Raw genomic sequence first — 21,055 nt, forward strand, 5'->3', positions numbered from 1 at the left:
CATTTGTTGATCTTCAAGTTGAGTGGGAAAAGCACAGGTAAACTCTTCCAAGGACACGTGGTACTATTTTGGCCCTGTGAAGTCCTGGAAGGGATGAGCTCTGTATTTTCTGCTGGCTTTAGTATCTGTGAGTCCTTGATATAACTGCTAGGGTCTGCCTGAGATGTCACAGTTATTGTCCAACGGCTTGTCTGAAGAAAGGATCTATAAGGAAGGAACCTGAAGCTTGCTTGTTAAAAGTGCAAAAATACAAACCAAGAAAACTGAGTGCAGACATCTCAGTGCATCTTTGTATCAGAGGAAGAATCCTAAAATTTTAGAATAAGCCAGTCTAGTCAAGCTATGGTTTGTCCAGTAGTCATGTATGGATATGAGAGTTGGACTACAAATAAAGCTGAGCCCCGAAGAATTGATGCTTTTGAACTGTGGTGTTGGAGAAGTCTCTTGAAAGTCCCTTGGACTGAAAGGAGATCCAGCTGGTCCATCCTAAAGGAAATCGGTCCTCAATATTCACTGGAAGGACTGATGCTGAAGGTGACACTCCAATACTTTGGCCACCTAATGCAAAGAACTGACGACTCGTTTGAAAAGACCCTGATGCTGGAAAAGATTGAGGGCAGGAGGAAAAGGGAACAACAGAGGATGAGATGGTTGGATGACATCACCAACTCAATGGACATGAGTGTGAATAAGTTCTGGAAGTTGGTGATGGACAGGGAAGCCTGGCATGCTGCAATCCATGGGGTCGCAGAGTCGGACATGACTGAGCAACTGAACTGAACTAAACTGAATATAATCCAGTGGTTAAATTTTGAAGACCAGTTGTTTTCCACTAACCAGATGTGTAGTTTGGGCAGGTTATTTGACCTCTCTGTATCTCATTTTCCTCAAGAAGAAAAATGAGAATAACAGTAACATGTATCTAATAGAGTTGCTGGGAATATTTTTTTAAATGATGCATGTAAAGCTTTAAATATATTTCAAAGAACTCAATATGTGTGAACTTTCATTATGTTATTATAAAATGATCTTTATTACAGGAAGGACCCAATATTACATTTCTGCTGTCAGTAAAACTCTACAGAAGGAAATATCCTAAAGCAAAGTGTTCAAAAATAAATAATACACACCATTCTTATTTCTGGAACCCTGTCCTTGACATGGGAAGTTTCCAAACATGTCATGAACTCTTAGGATTTCAAGAAAGTTTGGCCGTTCCATCAGTCAAACAGAAGCATGTTCTCTTGCCCTTGGGAATCATATGTCTCCAGGTGTTTCTAGGTTTGCATTTTTGACAATCCAGGGGGAATTTCTTAGTTGAGAACATGAGTGATCTCTCCCTTTATTCCCCTTTTTTCCCCACCTTTTAGAGTGCCTCCTCTTAAGTTTTATTCTTTCCCCATACTTCTTTATCCCTTCTTCCATTTTAGTCTCCTTCATCACACACCACATCCTTTTATTCTTTCTCACATCTTATTCCACTTCTCTGCATCACTTCTATTCTTCACTACCCCTCTTCTTCATTCTTCATCACCCTACTTTATTTCACCTCACCTCTTTATTCCACTTCTTTCCATGCCCTTATTTCATATCACCCCTTCCCCTTTATTCCCCAACACTTTCCTTTATCCCACCTCTCCCTTGTTTATTCCACCTCGCCCCTTTTATTCAATTTCTCTCCATCCTTTTATCCCATATCACCACTTCCTCTCCACTCCTCATCACCTGCTCTCCTTTATCCCACATCAACTCCCTGTATCCCACTTGCCTCTTTATTCCACCTCACCACTTTTATTCTGCTTTACCCCCTTTATTCCACCTCACCCTCTTTATTCAGTTTCTCTCCATCCCTTCATCCCATGTCACCCCCTGCCCTCTATCCCTTATCATCTGCTCTCCTTTATCCCACCTCACCCCCTTTATTCTATTTCTCTCCATCCCTTTATCCCATACCACCCTTCCCCTCTATTCCTCATGACCTGCTCTCCTTTACACCATATCATCCCCCTGTATCCAACTTTCCCCTTTATTCCACCTCACCCCTTCTATTGCACCTCACCCCCTTTATTCAATTTTTCTCCATCCCTTTATCCCATGTCGCCACTTCCTCTTATCACCTGCTCTCCTTTATCCCACATCACCTCCCTGTATCCCACTTGCCTCTTTATTCCACCTCACCACTTTTATTCCACTTTACCCCCTTTATTCCCCCTCTTTACTCAGTTTCTCTCCATCCTTTTATCCCTTGTCACCCCCTCCCTCTATTCCTTATCACCTGCTCTTCTTTATCCTACATCACCCCTCTGTACCCCACCTCACCCCTTTATTCCACTTCCCCCACTTTATTCCATCTCACCCCCTCTATTGCACCTCATTCCCTTTATTCCATTTCTCTCCATCCCTTTATCCCATGTCACCCCTCTCCCCGACTCATCACCTGCTCTCCTTTATGCCATATCACCCCCTGTAACCCACCTCCCCCTTTTATTCCTTCAACCCCCCTTTATTGCACCTCACCCCCTTTATTCCATTTCTCTCCATCCCTTTATCCCATGTCACCCCTCCCCTCTACTCATCACCTGCTCTCCTTTATGCCATATCACCCCTGTATCCCATCTCCCCCCTTTATTGCACCTCACCCCCTTTATTCCATTTCTCTCCATCCTTTTATCCCATGTCACCCCTCCCCTCTACTCATCACCTGCTCTCCTTTATGCCATATCACCCCTGTATCCCATCTCCCTTTATTGCACCTCACCCCCTTTATTCCGTTTCTTTCCATCCCTTTATCCCATGTCACCCCTCCCCTCTACTCATCACCTGCTCTCCTTTATGCCATATCACCCCCCTGTAACCCACCTCCCCCTTTTATTCCTTCAACCCCCCTTTATTGCACCTCACCCCCTTTATTCCATTTCTCTCCATCCCTTTATCCCATGTCACCCCTCTCCCCGACTCATCACCTGCTCTCCTTTATGCCATATCACCCCCTTGTAACCCACCTCCCCCTTTTATTCCTTCAACCCCCCTTTATTGCACCTCACCCCCTTTATTCCGTTTCTTTCCATCCCTTTATCCCATGTCACCCATCCCCTCTACTCATCACCTGCTCTCCTTTATGCCATATCACCCCTGTATCCCATCTCCCCCCTTTATTGCACCTCACCCCCTTTATTCCGTTTCTTTCCATCCCTTTATCCCATGTCACCCCTCCCCTCTACTCATCACCTGCTCTCCTTTATGCCATATCACCCCCCCTGTATCCCACCTCCTCCCTTTATTCCACATCACTCCCCTTTATTGCACCTCATCCCCTTTATTCAATTTCACTCGGTCTCATTATCCCATCTCACCCCCTCCCCTCTACTCCTCATCACCCACTCTTCTTATCCCACCCCCCATATGCCACCTCATCCCCCCTTTATTATACCTCAACCCCTTTATTCCATTTTTCTCCATCCCCTTATTCCACATCACCCCTTCCCCTTTATTCCACTGACTTAATCCCTTTATCCCATGTCACCCCTCCCCTTATTTCACATCACCCTCTTCTCTTTTGTTCCTCTTCCCCACCTCGCTTTCCCCTTCAGCTCCAGCCAGAGCTTCCCAACTCACCAAGAAAATTTCACAAGAAGACAAAAAACAAACAAGTAAGCCATGAATATGCTGCTGCTACAATACAGATTTTTATTAAGGATTAAATGCCAGAGAAGTTTTAACTATCACAAATCTTCGAGCTCTGTGGTTGTTACCCATTGTGTGAACAATTTCTATCCCTCAATACAGTACATTCTTCATTCTATGGACCTTAGCCATTGTTACCCCTCAATAACAGCTATAATTTTTTGGATGTCATATGTAACCCATACCTGTGTGTTACTGGAGCATGTCCTGCAAATTTGTACTGTCCCGCATAGAGGATGTACAGAGACAATAATTTAGAACTTTTGTAATCAGGTGAGTTTTACTACTTGGAACTATGTGTTCATACCTAACTAGCTATTTTGCTGATAACAGGATATGCCTGCCAGCTCTCTGTAAAATGGATCTAGGAAATAAAGTCAAATTTTTCCTCTAACTTTTGACTCCAGAAAAGCTTGTTGGGTTTCTCAGTATTTGGGGAGTGTCTGTTTGAAGAACCACTGGCCTAAATAATTTGGAAAATTTATCCTGAGGCAGTGGAGTGACTGCAGGGACACGGCTATGAGTTGGTGTGACACGATCTAGCATTAATTGTTAGTTAGCTGTCAGGAGGTTGACCTAACATCCTAGCATGCCTCTTGAGGGCCTTTCCAATTGAGCTCTTAGGAGGAGGGCAGGAAAGTCAGGAAAAGCATGCAATCTCCTTTGGGGGAGGGAAAGCACCTCAAGATTTGTGAGCTTCTCTGGGACGGGTATTTTACCACAAATGCCACATCAATTAAAGGGACAGCTGTAGTAAGGGGAAAGCCAGGATCAGGGGCAAAAGAGAGAGGCAAGGTAGCACCAGGGTGACTGAGCTGACACAGAAACATCTCTGCTTTTACCAGCATAAGGAACCAAACAACCCCAAGAAAGGGGCTGGCAGTGTGTTTGGAATTCTCAGCCTGACCCGAGCATCAGGTAGAACTCCTTCTTACCCTCAGACCTTTACCTTCAAGACTGCTTAATGTTTCCTGTGACATCCCAGGTCTACCCCCACCCTTTCCCCTGTCCGGCACCATAGGGAAGGAAAAACATCTAAGGAAAGAAGTAGCCGATGCCAGTTTTGGCCTCCTTCTCCCGGGGCACACGGAGCAATGGGCGGTCTTGCTCCAGAATGAGGGGGTTACCCGCTCCTTCCTCATCGTCATGGGAACGGGCAGTGCCGGGAGGCACAGCTGGCTCCTCAGAGGAACCTGGAAAATAGTAACAATGTTAACTCATGTTTCTAGACTTCATACTTTGCACAGCACCCAAGAGACTAAGTCCTAATTTTGAGTTTCAAATACAGTATGAAGCAAGAAGTTAGGGCAGAAATGATTATCCCCATTTAACATGTAAGAAAACTGAAGCTTAACAGTAGAACATATATCTCTATATCTAGGCCCACTGTGGAAGCTGGCTGTGGGGGACGGAGGGTAAGAGGGCAAGGCTGTGTTAGAGAAAAGAGTCAGACAGATACCCCATGCTCAGAGCAAATGGGAAATACCACCAGGGAAGCAGGGAAGCGGGCGGCCTCCTAACAGCCACCACCACCGTACAGCCAGCCTGACTAATTTTACTAAGCAAATGAGTAACAAAGCCGGAGCCGGAAGCTTACAGAACTTCATGGAGAGGCGAAAGCAGGCGTTGTTCTTCAGTGACTCCAAGAAGGACATGTAGTCCATGACTTGGCCAGGCTGAGACTGTTTCTTAAAGAAGGTGTTATCTACAAGAAATGTAACATCTGCATCTTCTTGGCGGAACCAGACGGTCTTTGGATGCTGAGCTTCTTTTGAGTCAACAGTATTAGGCACTGGGACTGTTTCCTCATTCATGATTTCTTCAAGATTGACAGCTAGGTCTGGCTGAGGGTCTGGAATTGTACTGAGAATGGAGACATCTTTAAGCTCTGCAGTCACATTAACTTCATCTTCTTCAAAAGTGTTGCCTAAGTCTTTCTGAGAAACTGGAATTTCGTTGCAAATTTGAGTGTCCTTGGGCTCTGGAACCATACTGAGAACCAAGTCTCCTTCAAGATCATGATTTTCTTCGGAGTCTTGGATTTCATGGACATCAGTGGCTTCTTCGCGTCCAGAGATTTCTTCAACATCTGAGGTTTCTTCATGGTTCAGTACTCCACTTTCATCTGAGGATTCTTCCTGGCTTTGAATTTCATCAGCATCAAAGACATCTTCGGGGCTTGTTACCACATGGAGAGTGGGGACCTCTTCAGGACTGGAGTATTCTTCAGAGCCTGCAATTCCACTGATTTCTGGAATTTCTTCAGTAGCTGAGGTTTCTTCCTCATTTGGGACTCCATCAAGAGCTGGAACCTCTTCAAGATTGGGGTCTTCTTCAGAGTCTGAGAGTCCATTGATCTCTGGGGCTTCTTCATGATTTGGGATTTCATGCCCACCAGGGGCTTCTTCAGGGCTTGGGACATGACCACCAGAGGCTTCTTCAGGGCTTGGGACCACATGAATACCTGGGACTTCATCATAATCAAAGTCTTCATCAGAGTCTGAAATCCCGTTGATTTCTGGGGCTTCTTGGTGGTCTGGAACTTCTTCAGCATTTGAGGCTTCATCATTTGGGATTTCATCCAGGGCTAGAACATCTTCAGGATTGGGGTCTTCTCCAAAATCTGGGTCTTCGTCATTATCGGAGTCATTGGCATGGTCTGGAATTTCATCAGTGTCAGGGGCTTCTTCATTGTCTGGAATTTCATCAGGATCTGAGGCTTCTTCAATGTTTGGGACAACGTCAGGATCTGGAACTTCTGCGAGGTTGGGGTTTTGGTAGTCTTCAAAATCTTCATCAAGGTCGTGGTTTGGGTTTTCTCCAGGGTTTGGGTTTTCTCCAACGTTTGGGACTTCTTGCACATCTGGAACTACACCAGGGTCCGGAACAAAATTAAAATATGGTATTTCATCAAAGTCTGCAATTTCAATGAGGCCTGGAATTTCATCATCCGCATCTAGAATGTCCTCAAGGAGAGGAAGACCATCAAAATTCAGGGCATCGTCATCATCGTTATCATCGTCATCGTCATCATCATCATCTTCTTCATCAAGCTCTGGAATGCCTTCGAGATGCGGGCCTTGAATCTCAAGGTCATTTGGAATCTCAAGACCTTGAAGTTCACCAAAGGCTAATCCTTGATTGAGATATTCAAATACTAGTTCTTCATTGACTGACATATCGTCCTCAGAGGACTCATCTTCTTCAAGGGGCTCAACTTCAACAAGGACCTGGCCTTGAGGAAGGGCCTGACCTTCACCAAGGGACTCACCTGCAGCAAAGGCCTGACCTTCAGCAAGGGTCTGACCGCCAGCAGGGAACTGACCTTCATCAAAGGGCTTGCTTTGACCAAGGATAGCAGCCCGGGCTTCAGCAGAGGTTTCCACTGGGTCAGAAAGTAAAGCATCCTCTTCCATTTTTATCCGTTCGCTCCTGAAGGGGAATGAATTTGAAAAAGCAAGTCAGTTGATATACTTGGGTTGACTAACATAAAGGCGACCTGGGGTCAGAAGCCCCCATAGGAGATCCTACTTCAGGCTAAGCATGAACAAACCCAGAAAACACTCACTGGATCTTCCTCAAATTCCTGCGTCTGATAAAATCAAGGGCTTCAGGGCTGGATTTCCACACACGCTTAGCAACCTGCTTCTGAATATGGGGAGGCACCTGAGAGCAAAATTAAGAAGGTTAGCTGTTATTACACAACATTTTAAAAATCTATACTCCTCTCTATCAGGTACCCAGAACTGAAGGCACCATGCACAGCTAATGTAGGAAGGGCTTTTAGACTGGGAGATTTGTGGCTGCCTGCCTCAGCTATCTCTCAGGGATGCATATAGAACTCTTCCTTGTCTTGGGAACAGGAGAGAGAGAGCTGTGAAATGAGTGTGTCCAAAGCTTCCACCTACCTGGAAGAGGACATCCCAGTTATCAATCATGGCACGGACCACACTGACAGAGGCAACATAGTGGTCAATCCCCAGTCTGGTTTTCCTGGACTCCCTCTTGGCAGATGCCCCCTTCTTCAGGAGAGCAGATCCAAACACCAAAGCCAAATTGGTGGACGTCATACGATTGCCTGAAACCTAGGTAAAAGGAAAGCAGGAAGTGATCAACTCAGAAGCAGTAATGGAAATTACACAAATAGGTCACTTTTGTTCTTGTTATCCTCTCCCTCTGTCTCTCTCTCTCTTTCTCATATATTCCCACACATGTCCCCTGCTATGAACTTCACTACCCTTTCCCAGAGCTTTTTACCAACTGTCCATCAATGCCAATGGAGTCCTCGCAGTTCTCAGCGACCTTATGCAGGACCTTCAGCAGACGTTCTAGGGTGTCACTGTGGCAAGGTGGCATCAGGTAAACCAGCAATTGCAGGGCAGAAAGCTGATCCTGTGGCTTCAGCGCTAGAGGGAGGAAATCAGGGGCTGGCTTAGGGGGCAGGCCTTGGCAGCAGCCTGACACAAAGAAAGGTGTGATTCTGGTTGAAAATTGCTGAAGGCTATGGGGAGGGTACCTAGGCATCTTTTCTTCGCTCATTCCCCTGGCATTTGTGCTCAGGATCCCTAGAACCCAGAAGTGCTCCCATCAAAATAAGATACCCCCCAAAAAAAAAGACCCCCACCTCTACAGAATCTAGGTTTTACTTTGCCCTGAGAGGGTACACACGGCCTCAAGAAGCTCTAGAGAGATTTCCAAAGAACAGACTTGTAGTGGAATCTGGAGAGGTATTTTCATCTTCTGCTATTCATTTTGCCTTAGTGCCTTGGGGTCCTGCAGCCTGAGCTCTGTCCCCAGAACCCCACATCCCCTGTGCTATTTCCTTTCCCTGCCCAGCAAGGGCGAGCGGAAGGCTCACTGGCTGTCTGGAGGAAGGACATGTACAGATCATCCGGCAGTAACGAGTCCTTCATGTCCCGGAAAAACTCCTTGAGGAGCGCAGCCACATCGTGTACATTCTGAGAGTCATCCAGTACCACATCCAGACCTTGGTCAAATTCTTCACGGAGCTAGAAAAAGAGAATACTGCCAGTGAAGGCTCTGCCCACCGCAGCCTTCCTCCTGGCCACTCCTTCAATAAATCTCAGTCCTCAGTAGAGGTAGTTGGCTATATGGTGTGCCTGAGGGGACAGAAAGAAGACCATGCTCCCCTCACCAGGCATGACAGTCTCTTCAAGTCTATGGGGGAGCCCCACCCCACCTGCTTTTTCTCACTGAAGGAACAGAAGTGTGAACATAGTTGATTTATTACCTTACGCACTCTCTTCTCAGAATATTCCAGGGTGAAAATCCCCACTGTGCTTAAGCCTGAAAGAAAAGACCAAGGGAAGCTCAGTATCTCTGCTCACCCCTCCCCCAGCACTACCCTTTTCCTCCTCCACCGCATTCCAACCCCAACTGGTGGCTGGGCAATGTTGCAAGCCCTTCCTCCCTTGACCTGTTGCCCTTCCCCATCTCTAGAATACGGGTCTCTTTAATTGCCTTCCACCTTGATTTCACCTCCATTCTTGGCCCCTTACCATGTTTCTCTATGAAGCTGCAGCAAGCCTCAACAACATGGGGGATTTGCTTAGCAATCGGATTGAGGCTCATTTTCCTTTTGGATCCCAGAAGTCGCTGGCCAATTGGAAAAGAAATCCTGGAAAGCTGCAGGGTCTGCAGTAGCAGGGCCCCACCCTCCAGTTCAGCCAGGCTGTCCGCAGAGACTGCGCCCTGTGGAGAAACCCAGACTCTGTGAAAATGGGGGAGCCGTGGGGGGAGGTGGGGTGTTACCTCAGACCTTCCTAAAGATTGCGTCACGTTCGCAATGGGAGACATGTTCTTCCCCCCCTCCAACGCGTTCTGTTCAGCACCCCCTTCCCTCTGAGGACACAGGCCTTGACCCTCCCGCCCCACATCCCGGACATTTCACTAAGGGCCCCCGCCTGAAACCTGGAAGGTTGAACTCACTCTACGCCCACGGCGAGTAAACTCCCGGGGCAGGAAGGGCTCATCCCTTCGGCGACTGAAAATGCGCCGGATGCGGCCAAACATCCTTTGCACCGCGTTTCCCCGACGACGACCGCTAGTAGCGGGACCGGCGGCTTCTTCCATCTGCATCGTGGCTCTCAGTTCAACTTGCTTGCGGCGGGTAAGCTCGTTCACCAGGACCTCTTCCAGACGAATGCCAAAGGTCTTGAGGGATACGGCTTGGGAGCCAGGGAGAGAAGGAATGAAAAACGTCAGCGCTCCACAGCGCTTATACCGGGAGGAACTGCAGGGGCTGTAGCCCTCCTCTAAGCAACCACCCCCAGCCACCCCCACCCCGCCAGACTCGCAGCGCCCCTCCCCCGGGAGGGAGCCAAAGAGACCCTACGGTGATCTGGCTGAACGACTCAACTCCACTCCACTACCCCGACGGGGTCCCTGCCTTAAGACCTGCCAGGGGGTGACCACCTTGAAGCAATGAGAGCAGTTTCTTCTGGGCGATCTGTCTGGGGTAGATTCACCGGGGATCAGATCTGATGGGACTGTTCAGCACTCCAGCAACTAGTGCGCCATTTCCTGAAACCATACCCTGCGGGGTTTCTGGAAGCCGGAGGGGAGGGAGGGGTAGGGGGATGGGAGGGGACGGGGGACTCAGGGGCAGTGGGCACCACCCTGTCTCCAGTAGCCAGGCTCTCGAATGCAGGAGGGGTGCAGCATTCTGTTTCTTTCCTAAGGAAAGTACAGTAAGAGAGACCCTCACCCCTCTCTTGTCCTCTCAGAATCAGAAACCACTTCTCGAAGGTGTTTGAACGGTCAGTAGGTAGAGCTATGGGAAGAGAAAAAACGAAAATACAGGCACTCTCATACAAAAAGGATTTGATAAGTGACTAAAACATCGCAGTGCACTGACCCACAGGGACTGAGGGGGAAGGGAGGGGCAAACAGCTTTGTCTTGTCCTCCCGAAGTGTTTTGCTTTCACTCAGCCTCAGTTTCCCCATTTGAAAACGGGACCAATTCTGTTTACTTCCCGAGACTCCAAGGATGTCACCACACCAGATCCTGTACGGCGCCGCGTGCGCAGCGCGCATCTCGTTACGCACCAGGAGTAGCGCAACACGACGCTTCAACCTGAGATTCCAGGGCTGCGCGGCCGCGGGACAGCGCAACAGGCGAGGGGAGGGGCTCTGCCTGTGGCGCCCGGGCGAGTAGGGGTCGCTAAGTTACTGCGGACGCGCTCGTTCCCTGGAGGCCAGCGGCTCCCAGCGCTGCTGCGGCGGGAGCAGCGGCGACACTCGCTGGCCCCACACTGCGACCCCCCGCAGCGGCGGCTGCACACGGGGTCTCATCGCCCTTCGCTGGGCTCCTATTTTCGGCTGCGCCCGCCGCGCGCTCGCCTGGCGAGCCCACGGCCCCCTGCACTTTTCATCACTGCAGCGGCGCCCCTTGGGTTCGCACGACCCCCCTCCCACTCCCCTCAGCCGCCCAATCTGCGTCCGGACCGGGGAAACCCCGATGCTCTTCGACCCCCGTCCTGCGCTGGGTCCCGCTCGCTCCTCGGCAGCCAGGCGAGGTGGGCAGCGCTCCCAGCGCACCTCCCGCCGCCGCTCCCCGCACCCCACCCGCCCTCCCGCTCCTCGCCGGGATTGGCGCGTCTCTCTCTCGGTCTCGCTATCTCCCTCCAACTCTTCGTCTCTCAACCGCGCTGTCTCTGTCTGTCCCAGTCCTTTCGGAGCGTCGCTCTGCGCCTCCATCTCGTCCCGACTCGTTCTGGCACCGCACTTGGTCCGTCTGTCTCTTCACCTGTCCTCTGTCCACTTGTCTGTCTCTGATATCTGCCTGTCTCACTGTCCCCCAAGCCCCAAGCTTCGACCCAACTCAACTCATCTTTACCTCTTCCCAGTTGACCAAACACCCCTCAAGTCCCACTCCCTCGGTCATCCAGGAGCCTGGAGAACCGGCCAGGTCCGAGACCAGAGGAGAGTCCCTCCCACCCCTCGACCCCCCAAACCCCCAATTCGTTCCGCCCGGCCCGGAGGGTCCACTCGGCCCGAAGGCGAGGATGCCACATACCGGGGTACTGCTCACCTCTTTCAGGTTTGAATTCAGAGAGGAACTGCCTGGCCACGAGTTCGTGGTAAGCAGCCTCTTGCAGCTTCAGACGCTCCAGCTCGGAGAGGCTATGTATTGAGATCATCTTGGCCCTGCGGTTCGGGTTGTGTCCTGGGGCTCCTCCCAGGACGTTCACTAAAAAAATCAAGGCAGACAACAACAGCAAAGGGGGCATGATTCTGGGGTACCGCGTCCTTGCTGTCTTCAGAAAAGGAATGCAGCCACCCATTCTGCAATCATCGGATGATTATGAGGACTGCATCATCCAATTGTCTCTGGACCTGGTGGAGAGAACTCTGGGGGGGGTGGGGGGAGGGTGATAAAGAGGGAGGGAAAACTGGGAGGCGGCTTAACCCTCAAGCAGAGCTGCCTCTGGCTGCTTGTTTAAAAAAAAAAAAAAAACTCCAACTTTAAAAAAAAAAAAAAAAAACCAGCACTGAACCGACAGTCCAGAAAAGAAAAAACCTAATTGGGCAAAAAAGAAGAAAAAAAGATTTTAAAAAACCCCAACCACCAAACTTACTTAAAATTTTTCAATGAAAATTAAGGTAAGAATAAGGTAATATTCTTCCATTAATTTTTTAGAACACTGATTAAGTTTATTTTTATTTTTTAATGATAATGCTTGATGCTGTTCAGTTTGGGTGAAATGGGCACATTCATCTAGGTTAGGAGCCCTGTAAATTTTGTACAGCTCTTCCAGAATGCAAACTGGACACATGAATCTGAAGCCAAAAGTCATCCCCAGGCCCTTTGACCCAGTGATTTCCCTTCTAGGAATCTATCCTAATGAAATCTTCCTATAGAAAGGAAAAACCATGTGTACAGGAACCGTAACAGTAAAAAAAAAAAAAAACAACAACTAGCCCAGCAACAAGATTGTTTATATACATTACGGAATAGCCATTGTATGGAAAATTATGCAATCATTAAAGTGATGTTTACAAGGAATTTTTAAACAACAAATATAAAATACAGAATTGTATCAATTATGATTACAACTATGTGAAGGAAAACATGCATAAAAATAAAAGACTGAAATAAATGCACCCAATTACTGATGGCATCTGTATTAAGTGGTGGGATTCTGTTGCCTTTTGTCTATTTAACAAAAATTGTGCAACTTGATTATGTTATTTTTTCCTGAAAAAAAAAAAGTTTGTACCAAAACAGACATCATTTCCAGTCTGCTTCTAATGAGACTTTCTATACAGGATTGGTATAGTGAAGTTTCTTTGTGTGTTGGTAAATGTGTTTTAGATGCCCCTTCTCCATGGTGCCCACTATCTCATAGTGCTCCCAGAATGCACAGGACCCCCCAAGTGGGGATCTCCCTGAACCCCACACAGCATCCTAACTGCACATCTTCACCTCTATTATTAATTTGTTTTTCCATGCATGCATTTAAAAGAAAAGAAAGCTTTATTAATTGCCCACTTTGTGCCAGGCACTAAAGATTCAAATATGAGCGAAATAATAATACTCTTTTCATAAAGGGTTTAACAGTACAGTGATGGAAATAGGCAGGTTAGCAACAATTTACAAAACCTTGTGATAAGTCAATCGCCCAAGATATAAACAAACTACTGTGAGAACAGAAAGGAGGAATCCTCTAAGTCTGCCTGGAGATAAGGAGGGGGGAGCATCCAGAAAGAGAGAACAGCTTGTGCAAAGGCAAGGACATGGGAGAGAGGTTGTTATATTCTTAAAGCTGTATAAAGGGGATGGACAGAGATAAATCTGGGTAGGCAGGAATGAGATCATGAATGACCCTATATGCCATGTTATGGAGCTGGACTTTCTCTTGAAGGCAATAGAGAACTACTGCAGGTTTTTAAGTGGGAAGTGACAGAGAGCTGCAGCTTGGAAAAATCACAGAGCAGTGAGAAGCCTGGTTTGGGTAGAAAGCCTGAAGTAGATAGATGAGCCAAGAGGCAAGAGACGCTGACAGAAGTCAGTGTCATTGGGGCTGGATTTTATGGGTAGAATTGACAGGACTTAGAGAAATCTTTTATTATAATAGGAAGGGTAGCTCTGAAGTTTATGGTCTGGGTGAGTGTGTGATGCTTATTCCCAACAGAGAAGATAATTTGGGACATGGGGAACTAAACCTTTTGACAAGAAGGGAAGTGGTCACATGCAACTTTTCTGAGCTCCCCTTGCCCATGGAGTTTCATGATAATATTCTATATATTATTGGGAGGGGGAGTGCTTTAAACTCCAAAGATCAGGTAATGTAGCATTGACAGAGAAAGGATAGGTAGAAGTTTATCATCCAATAATCTATATAAAACAGCTCTATCCAAAAACAAAAACAAAAACAAAATCCCTCACTTCTTTTGTTTCCAAAATTCCCTTTTGCCCACTTTCCTTAAATGGCCAGAGTCACACATGTCAGAAATAAACACTTGCCTCATAATTAAGTTCAGTATCGGATAGGATGAGGAGTATTTTTTATGCCTTTTGAACTGAGCTATAAGGCAAAATCTTAGCATACATCTTTATAAAAGTTCCTTCAACTGCAAAGCAATATCTTTTAGCCCCAAAGTGAACACCTAAGTCCAGCCACCAAACTGCATCCACAAAATGACCATCTTAACCAAAGGCACACACAGAGAACCTAACCACAGTACCCAATTAAGAGCCAGTAATTCCTGATTCACAAAGACAGGTCCAAAATCAATTAGCCAAAGGTTTCATTCTGACATACACAGCCTAGCTCTGGTTTAATTTTTTTACATGACTCCTTTTTTTCCCCTTACCCAATTCAAACATTTTGGTACCTGTTTTGGAGTTGCAGCTATTTCTTCTTGCCAAGGGTTATAAGATCTGGTCATCCAAAGAGTATAGCTGGTTCTTTTACCCAAAAATCAGGATGAAAATCAATCCTCCTTCTTCTCCCCAAATAAGATGAGAACAAATAAGAGAACCTCAAAACAATGTCAGCCAAGAGAGAGAGAGAGAGAGAAGCCTTTGAGGGATGAGTCAGCCTAGATGCTTACAATTCCAAAGAAAATCAAAGGCCTCAGAATAAACCGTTTGTCATTGCCTCCTGCTCAAAGATACAGGGCTAAACTTAAGAGTAATCTTTATGCTGCAATTCTGCCAGCAAAATTGACACTGTCTTGCACGCCTTCAACCCTCTCAGGGGACCAGTAGATATTAGACAGAAGTAGAATTAAGAAGGTCAGTGTGCCCAGACAAGAAGCAGATGGGCAGGTTGGGGAGGAGGGACCAGTAACTAGGCTTCAACACTATGAGAGGCACATAACAGATTCTTGAGATTTGAATATCTGTCCTAGGATATGACTTTACAAGATGATCACAAAAGGAGGCTCCTCACAGAGAGCCAGGCGCCAAGAGACCTCTCTTGCTCCAAAGTGTCTTCCCCTTCCCATTCAGCATGCTCTGGCACTGGCCAGAAGTGACCATAACATCAAAAAGGAAGAAGGAAGATGAAAGCTAGCCCTCTCAATTTCAGCCTAGAATTCAACACATTTGCAAAAACAATATCCTTAGAAAAATATCTGTAAAGGCCCCTGGGGTCAGAGCTAAATAGAACTGAGTTCAAAGCCAGACTTTATTACTTCTTAGCTGTGTGACCTTAGGAAAGTTTGTTGAATTCTCTGAACCTCAGTGGCTTCCTCTATAAAATGGGGAAATGGTAAAGTATCCATTTCAGCAATTGTATAAGAATTGAATAATATATATGTGATATTTAGCATTGGTTTTTAATAAACACATTGAAATTCAAGGTTCTTTACTGAGGGCCTGACTTTACCAGAAAGTATCAGTTTTCAAAAGTAATTGCATAAAATTAGCATGTGTATCAATGCATCCATCCTACTTAGTTCAATCTTTACAAAATTTGAATTAAATTAAAACAGGCAAAAAGATCTTGGGAGATTGTTGCAAATAGATCTTTCTTCTTCAATCTCCAATGACATCAGGGTCAAGTATTTAAAAAATTTATAAAATTTAGAAAAACTAATTGCATAGGTCAAATTTTCAAATGCTACTATTCAGATTAGTAAAATGCTTGTAAGTCTCAAAATTAATCTATCTTTTAAACCATCTAATTTCACATTGTCACTAGCAAAAGAACATATAATTTCATTTCTATCAGTAAAGGGGCTAGGATATTAGCAGATACTGAGAGACAGAATTTGAACAAAGAGCAGAGATAGAACCCAGTCAACTCTCCAGTAATATGAAGAGAGGAAACACACGAGTGGCATCAAGCTTGTTCCTCACATCCTCCTGAAATGCACGGCACAGATGGAGAAACAAATTAACGTCAGAAAGGTCACCCCGCTTCGACATTGTGAGGACAGAAATGTTTCAGCTAAGCATAAATCCACAGCCTTCACAATTTGGAGGACTAATTTACTCCATTGTCCCCATCAAATAGTTAAGGGTGGTACAGTGCTCACTAGTAAACACCTCAGAAAAAAAAAAAAAAAGACTGCTCTGATGCTGTTGTTAGAATCCTAATAAATTAGGCATTCTATGGCACCATCAGAATTTTGCTTCTAGCCACTAAGAGATCTTTGAAGTTTGAGAAACTGATAGTGTGCAAGGCTGAGTACCCAGAAGATATTGCATCTACAGTATTCAAATATCTACAGGCAGTAACAATGAATAAAAACATCCCCATTAATATATCACAACATGAGAGAGAGATACAGGTCTCTAGATGAAAACATTCGGGCACCAATTTGGTCTGCTGGCACATTACCTCATTCGTCCCTGAGCATTAATGAGTTAGCCTTTAAGTTGTTATTCCATAACCTCCATTTCAGCAAAGGCTGCAGTCGTGATGAACAAAATGGCTCATTTTACCCTATGCGGTGTACTGCCCCAAGATAATTAATTCGGGGGCAGCATTCAATACGTGAGTCAGCCCATCACTCCAGAGCAGACACTCATAAACTGAAGGTAGTACTGCATTCAGAAAAGCTCTGGCATCAAAAAATGTTTCCAGAACTTATTAGAATATTAGAACGGATCAGAGGTAGAAGGGACTCTAGCCATCACCTAGTCCAAAGCTTTCATACTACAGTTCAAAAAAATGAGGGTCAGAGACAGGAGTTTGCCCAAGGCCACACAGCAATCTGACACAAAATCTAGGCAAGAACCCAGTTCTTCTCAGACCTAGGGCTCTTTCCACTGTCTCATCCACCTTCGTTCTTAATAGCTACAAAATAATTAGCTAAATAATGAAATCAAAAGAATGAATACATAATCAAAGCCTGATTCGATCAAATAAGGGAGGTCATATCCAAAGGCAGACAGCCACCACAAAATACAACCTCTTTGTAAAATAAGGACAGGTGTCATTGTATAGAACGTGGGATGCCCTTTTAAAATTTTATTGACTAAAGAACTCAAGCTCAGGATGGTGAAAGGCAATCTTCGTGCTATAAACATCCCAAACAATAGTGTAGACCAGGTGATGCGACATCAAATACAACAAGATATAGTTGTATTATATATAGATATTCTCCCTGTTATCTGCAGTATGTGTCAGAGTGCATAACACTGCTAGTATCACAAGCTGTGTCACCCTTTATCTTTTTTTCCCTTTTGGTTGCTGCTTCTATTATGTTGTGGTAGAAAAAGTAAAAAAAGAAAATCTGATGTTCCATCAACAGGAGGTAATTTTTTCTAATGTCTAATTTTTCTTGTGCTTTTCACATTCTCAAAAGCTTTCCATGTGTCTGTTATTTTCAGACCCTAGCACACAGTAGGTGTTCAATGTGTTTGTTGGGTGAATCACAGGATTATAAATTCTGACAGTTTTGAGAGAACATAAACATCTTGTAATTAAAACTGCTATTCGTGACTCATGGGTAAATGAATCATGCCATTTTATTCTCACAACAAACCGTGGGAAGGAGGTAGGTTTGGTATTATGCTTCCCATTTTACAGATAACAACAAACTAGGACTCTGGAGAGGTTGTAACTTCCCTGAAGTTGCACTAACATACCATGGAGGGATATGATCTGGGAACTAGCCTATCCCCAGACCTGGTCTTGCCCTCCCCACCAAAACACGTCATTTCTTGGTTTACATCACCAACATTTGCTGCTTGGAACTGGAATGACCTGAGTCAAGAAGATTTCCTTTCCTAAAGAGATGGCTAGATTTTGAGGTCTTTCTTTATACACACTATTATTGGGAAATGGTAATGAAAGAAGGTGATTGATAGACAGGATAAATAGAGATAAATGATGATAGAGATATATGGTTTTGAAAAACACTATTATGAAAGATAGACCAAAAGAATTAATAGAGAGAAAGGCATCAAAAGTGCTTTGTATTACACCCATCACATCTCTTGCCTCAGCCCACTCCCCAGACTGACAGCATGAAATCCTGAAAAGGTCTTGCGATATGGGCTAGAACTCAGGCTCAAATTCCAGCCTTACCACATGTCAGTTTGCACACTCACCAACCAAGTGACCTGGAGCTAATTTTCAAACTTTTATGAGCCTCAGTTCCATCACCTTACAAAATAAAAATCACGGTACCTATGAGGTGTGCCTGTGGTAAAGATTAAATAAAAGACAGGATGAAATGCAAGAATCCTCCAAAGGGTCAGTGCTGAACCAAGGTAGGGAACAGCACCGCCCACAAATACCTGTGAATCAAATTTGAAAGGAAGATGAACAGAAGTGCTGCTATATGGGATGAAGCAGTGTCCCCCCTGAAGAATGCCCTTGTACCATCCATTGTGGGGTGCCAGTGGGTACCATACCCCGTCAACAGATAGCTCACTTTCACAGGGGATGAGTTCAACTGTTTCTTCACTGGGTCTTGCGTGATCAGAAATGTAAGGTAGCTAACTGTGGGGGTTGGGGATCAGTCTAGGCTCTGAAACATAGAAGAAAGTTAATTGGCTCACAAAAGGGATTCAGTCCATACCTTTTGTTCCCTCAGCACAGTGTGTAAGCCATCCATGCTAGAGATGGTGGGGGGAAAGGGGGAGCCATCTGGACTGGAAAGTCTCAGTTCTTGCCTTTGGGATCTTACAGCCTAGCTGCAGGTCACATACACATCAAAAGTCTGCAAGACTATCAAGCAAAGTCCATGGGTCTAACACCTTCCTTCCCTGCCCTATTGAAATACATTTCCTCCCCTTTATTCCTTAAGGAGTATTAAGAATTGACCATTTCTCCAGGTCCACCAGCAGTGGCCAGACTCTTTCAGCTGTAGGTTGTTAGTGTGCATTCAGTAAACTCTGATTCATTTTTCCCATCTTCTCAACTCCCCTGGCCCCAAGCCCCCTTCTTTAAGACATATTCCCTTTCAGACACACACATTCCCTCTCACAAACCTCCATACATACACACACATCCTCATGTGTTCTCACAATGCATCTACACACACACACACACACACACACACACAGGATAGGCTTCCCCAGTGTATTTGCTACAACAGAAGGAAGGAGGAAAATGAGATTCTGAATTAAAGAGAGAACCATCCAACATTTGCCCCTCTAGACCACAGCTGGGGCTCCCACCAGTGGACACGAGAGAGGCAAGAACATGGGGACAATTCCTCAAACCATCTGGACAGAGAGAGCTGTCAAGGAAACCTTATAATAAAGTTGTTCTCCAAATAGGTGCTGAGAACTCTCTCTCTTCCACCTTTGTTCCCCACCCCCACCTGCTTCCCTCCTCCTTTGTATCTCCCCCAAGAAGCATTCAATTTTCTGCAGTTTTGTTTTTCAAAATCCTGAGTGGCTGTCATAGGGAACTGGGGCTGTGGGAGATGTTTTTCTGATAGTTTTCATGATAGGAATGGTATTTTAAAACTACACTTAGATAATCGTATTTTAAAAAATATCTGTCTGTCTGACTGCCTGTATCTATCCTCCTTCAAAAATTAGACCACTGTCTTGGCCTATGATGCAGTGAGAAAAACCCTTAGACCAGCAGTCAGGCGGTCTGCCTAGTTACCAAAGCAGCTGAGTGGCCTTGGGCAAGTCTGTGAGCATCCCCAAGCCCCAAACACAAGCAGTGCCATTTATTTATTATTATCTGGCTTATCAGAGAACACGGTGGATACACAGTCCTCACGTCTGCCATGTCCTTGATTCTTCTACAGGACTCAGCCGCCTCCAGGACAGATAGTCACGCTGGCGTTGTCCATAGCTGGAGAGAGAACCCCTGCCCCTCTGCAGGTTTTTTTGCACCAGAGTAGGGAGGGGATAGAAGCGGGTCTCCCTTTCCCTCCCTAATGGAGTCGCAGTCCTGCGATCAGCCCCTGACCCAGAGCTAGGTGACCGCGGATGGAGGGGTGGGGTGGGGTGGAGACCGGGTGACGGGGAGAGGGAAAGGAACCGGCCGGCCATGACCTTGCGCCCTCCCCTCGAAGGGATGTCCCGGGCTACAGGTTGTCGCTGCAGCGCGCGGTCAGGCGGGATTGCGCCCCGCGCGTCTCGCCCCTAAGTGGCTCAAGAGCGCGCAGAACCTGCAAAGTTAAACAAAGCCCCGTCGCGCGCAAAAATCACTCTCGCTGCTTGCCGCTGCCGAGAATTTGAAAAATGCAATCTTCCTTGCGTTTTTAACGTTTGAGCCACTGAACGCGAAACGCTGGGCACCTTGTTCAGCACCCGCAGGCTTCCTCTCCCTCCCGCACGTCCGGAGCTCCGCTTGGAGTGTCCTCACCCCCCACTCAGCCCCTCATGTGGGCTGCACTCAGGACCCTGGAGCCCTGCCCCTGCACTACCTCTTGGCGACTCTCCTGGTCCGGCCACGGAATAAAGGGCTGCGTGACCCGCTGGTCAGTCCTCCGGCGCGACTACGACTCGTCCTGGGACAAGCTGCAGGCTCGGCGGAGAGCTCAGCTCTATGGCTCAGCTTCCCCCGCACGCTCTCTGAAGCTCCCGCGGTGGGGCAGGGGCTGATTCACAGCAATTTTCTACGCAGCAGCCAACTCAGTGCCTTACGCATACCTGTTGGCTAAATTCTCTGGGCTACTCCCACTCTTTCTCATCGTTCCCCTCAATCATCTCTCACGTTATTCAAAGCTGATTTCCCTGTCAAGATTCAGCCTAAGAGTCCCTTCCTCTGAGGGCTCCCTTTCTCTTCCCCTGGCCGTGGCACACTGTCTCACATTATAGGGGACATTGAGGCAGAAGTGGAGGTTCAGATGGCTAAGAAACTTACCAAAGGCCGTTGAGCTATTTGGTGGCTGAGCTAAGAGGAAGGCCCAGAATTCCTGGAACCCAGCTCAGAACGCGTCTTATTACCCCTCATCACTTCCACTTCCCCTCTGCCCT

At 46.4% G+C, this 21,055-nt stretch overlaps 1 protein-coding gene across 4 annotated transcripts; it reads right to left on the minus strand.

Annotated features, from left to right (window-relative positions):
- Positions 1–3,662: 3,662 nt before the first annotated feature.
- ARHGAP36 (Rho GTPase activating protein 36) lies at positions 3,663–20,854 on the minus strand. 4 transcript variants are annotated; one of them, XM_086389280.1, is made up of 12 exons: positions 20,503–20,854; positions 11,738–11,896; positions 10,412–10,477; positions 9,634–9,872; positions 9,204–9,396; positions 8,936–8,991; positions 8,543–8,693; positions 7,942–8,090; positions 7,593–7,769; positions 7,253–7,350; positions 7,010–7,116; positions 3,663–4,877 (listed from the first exon to the last, which is right to left on the minus strand). In XM_086389280.1, exons 2-12 carry the CDS (start codon positions 11,844–11,846, stop codon positions 4,720–4,722), a joined length of 1,503 nt encoding a protein of 500 aa, XP_086245406.1. In that variant the 5' UTR covers positions 11,847–11,896; positions 20,503–20,854; the 3' UTR covers positions 3,663–4,719. The 4 variants fall into 4 exon arrangements, with proteins under 4 accessions (XP_086245406.1, XP_086245404.1, XP_086245405.1 ...); XM_086389278.1 differs by having other exon boundaries at positions 5,282–7,116; XM_086389279.1 differs by lacking the exon at positions 20,503–20,854 and having other exon boundaries at positions 11,738–12,024.
- Between the last annotated feature and the right edge of the window lie 201 nt (positions 20,855–21,055).

This window comes from Bos grunniens, chromosome X, assembly GCF_055505025.1.
Source record: "Bos grunniens cultivar Pamir isolate PY7600 chromosome X, Bosgru_T2T1.0, whole genome shotgun sequence".
Lineage (NCBI taxonomy): Eukaryota > Metazoa > Chordata > Mammalia > Artiodactyla > Bovidae > Bos > Bos grunniens.

Excerpts from the sequence above, each read along its gene's own strand:
- ARHGAP36 (XM_086389277.1), bottom strand. The coding sequence starts at position 11,990 with ATGGGTGGCTGCATTCCTTTTCTGAAGACAGCAAGGACGCGGTACCCC. Across the intron at positions 9,397-9,633 it reads TTACTCGCCGTGGGCGTAGA|GGCGCAGTCTCTGCGGACAG; the intron begins GTGAGTTCAACC and ends GTTTCTCCACAG. Across the intron at positions 7,117-7,252 it reads AGGAATTTGAGGAAGATCCA|GAGCGAACGGATAAAAATGG; the intron begins GTGAGTGTTTTC and ends ATTCCCCTTCAG.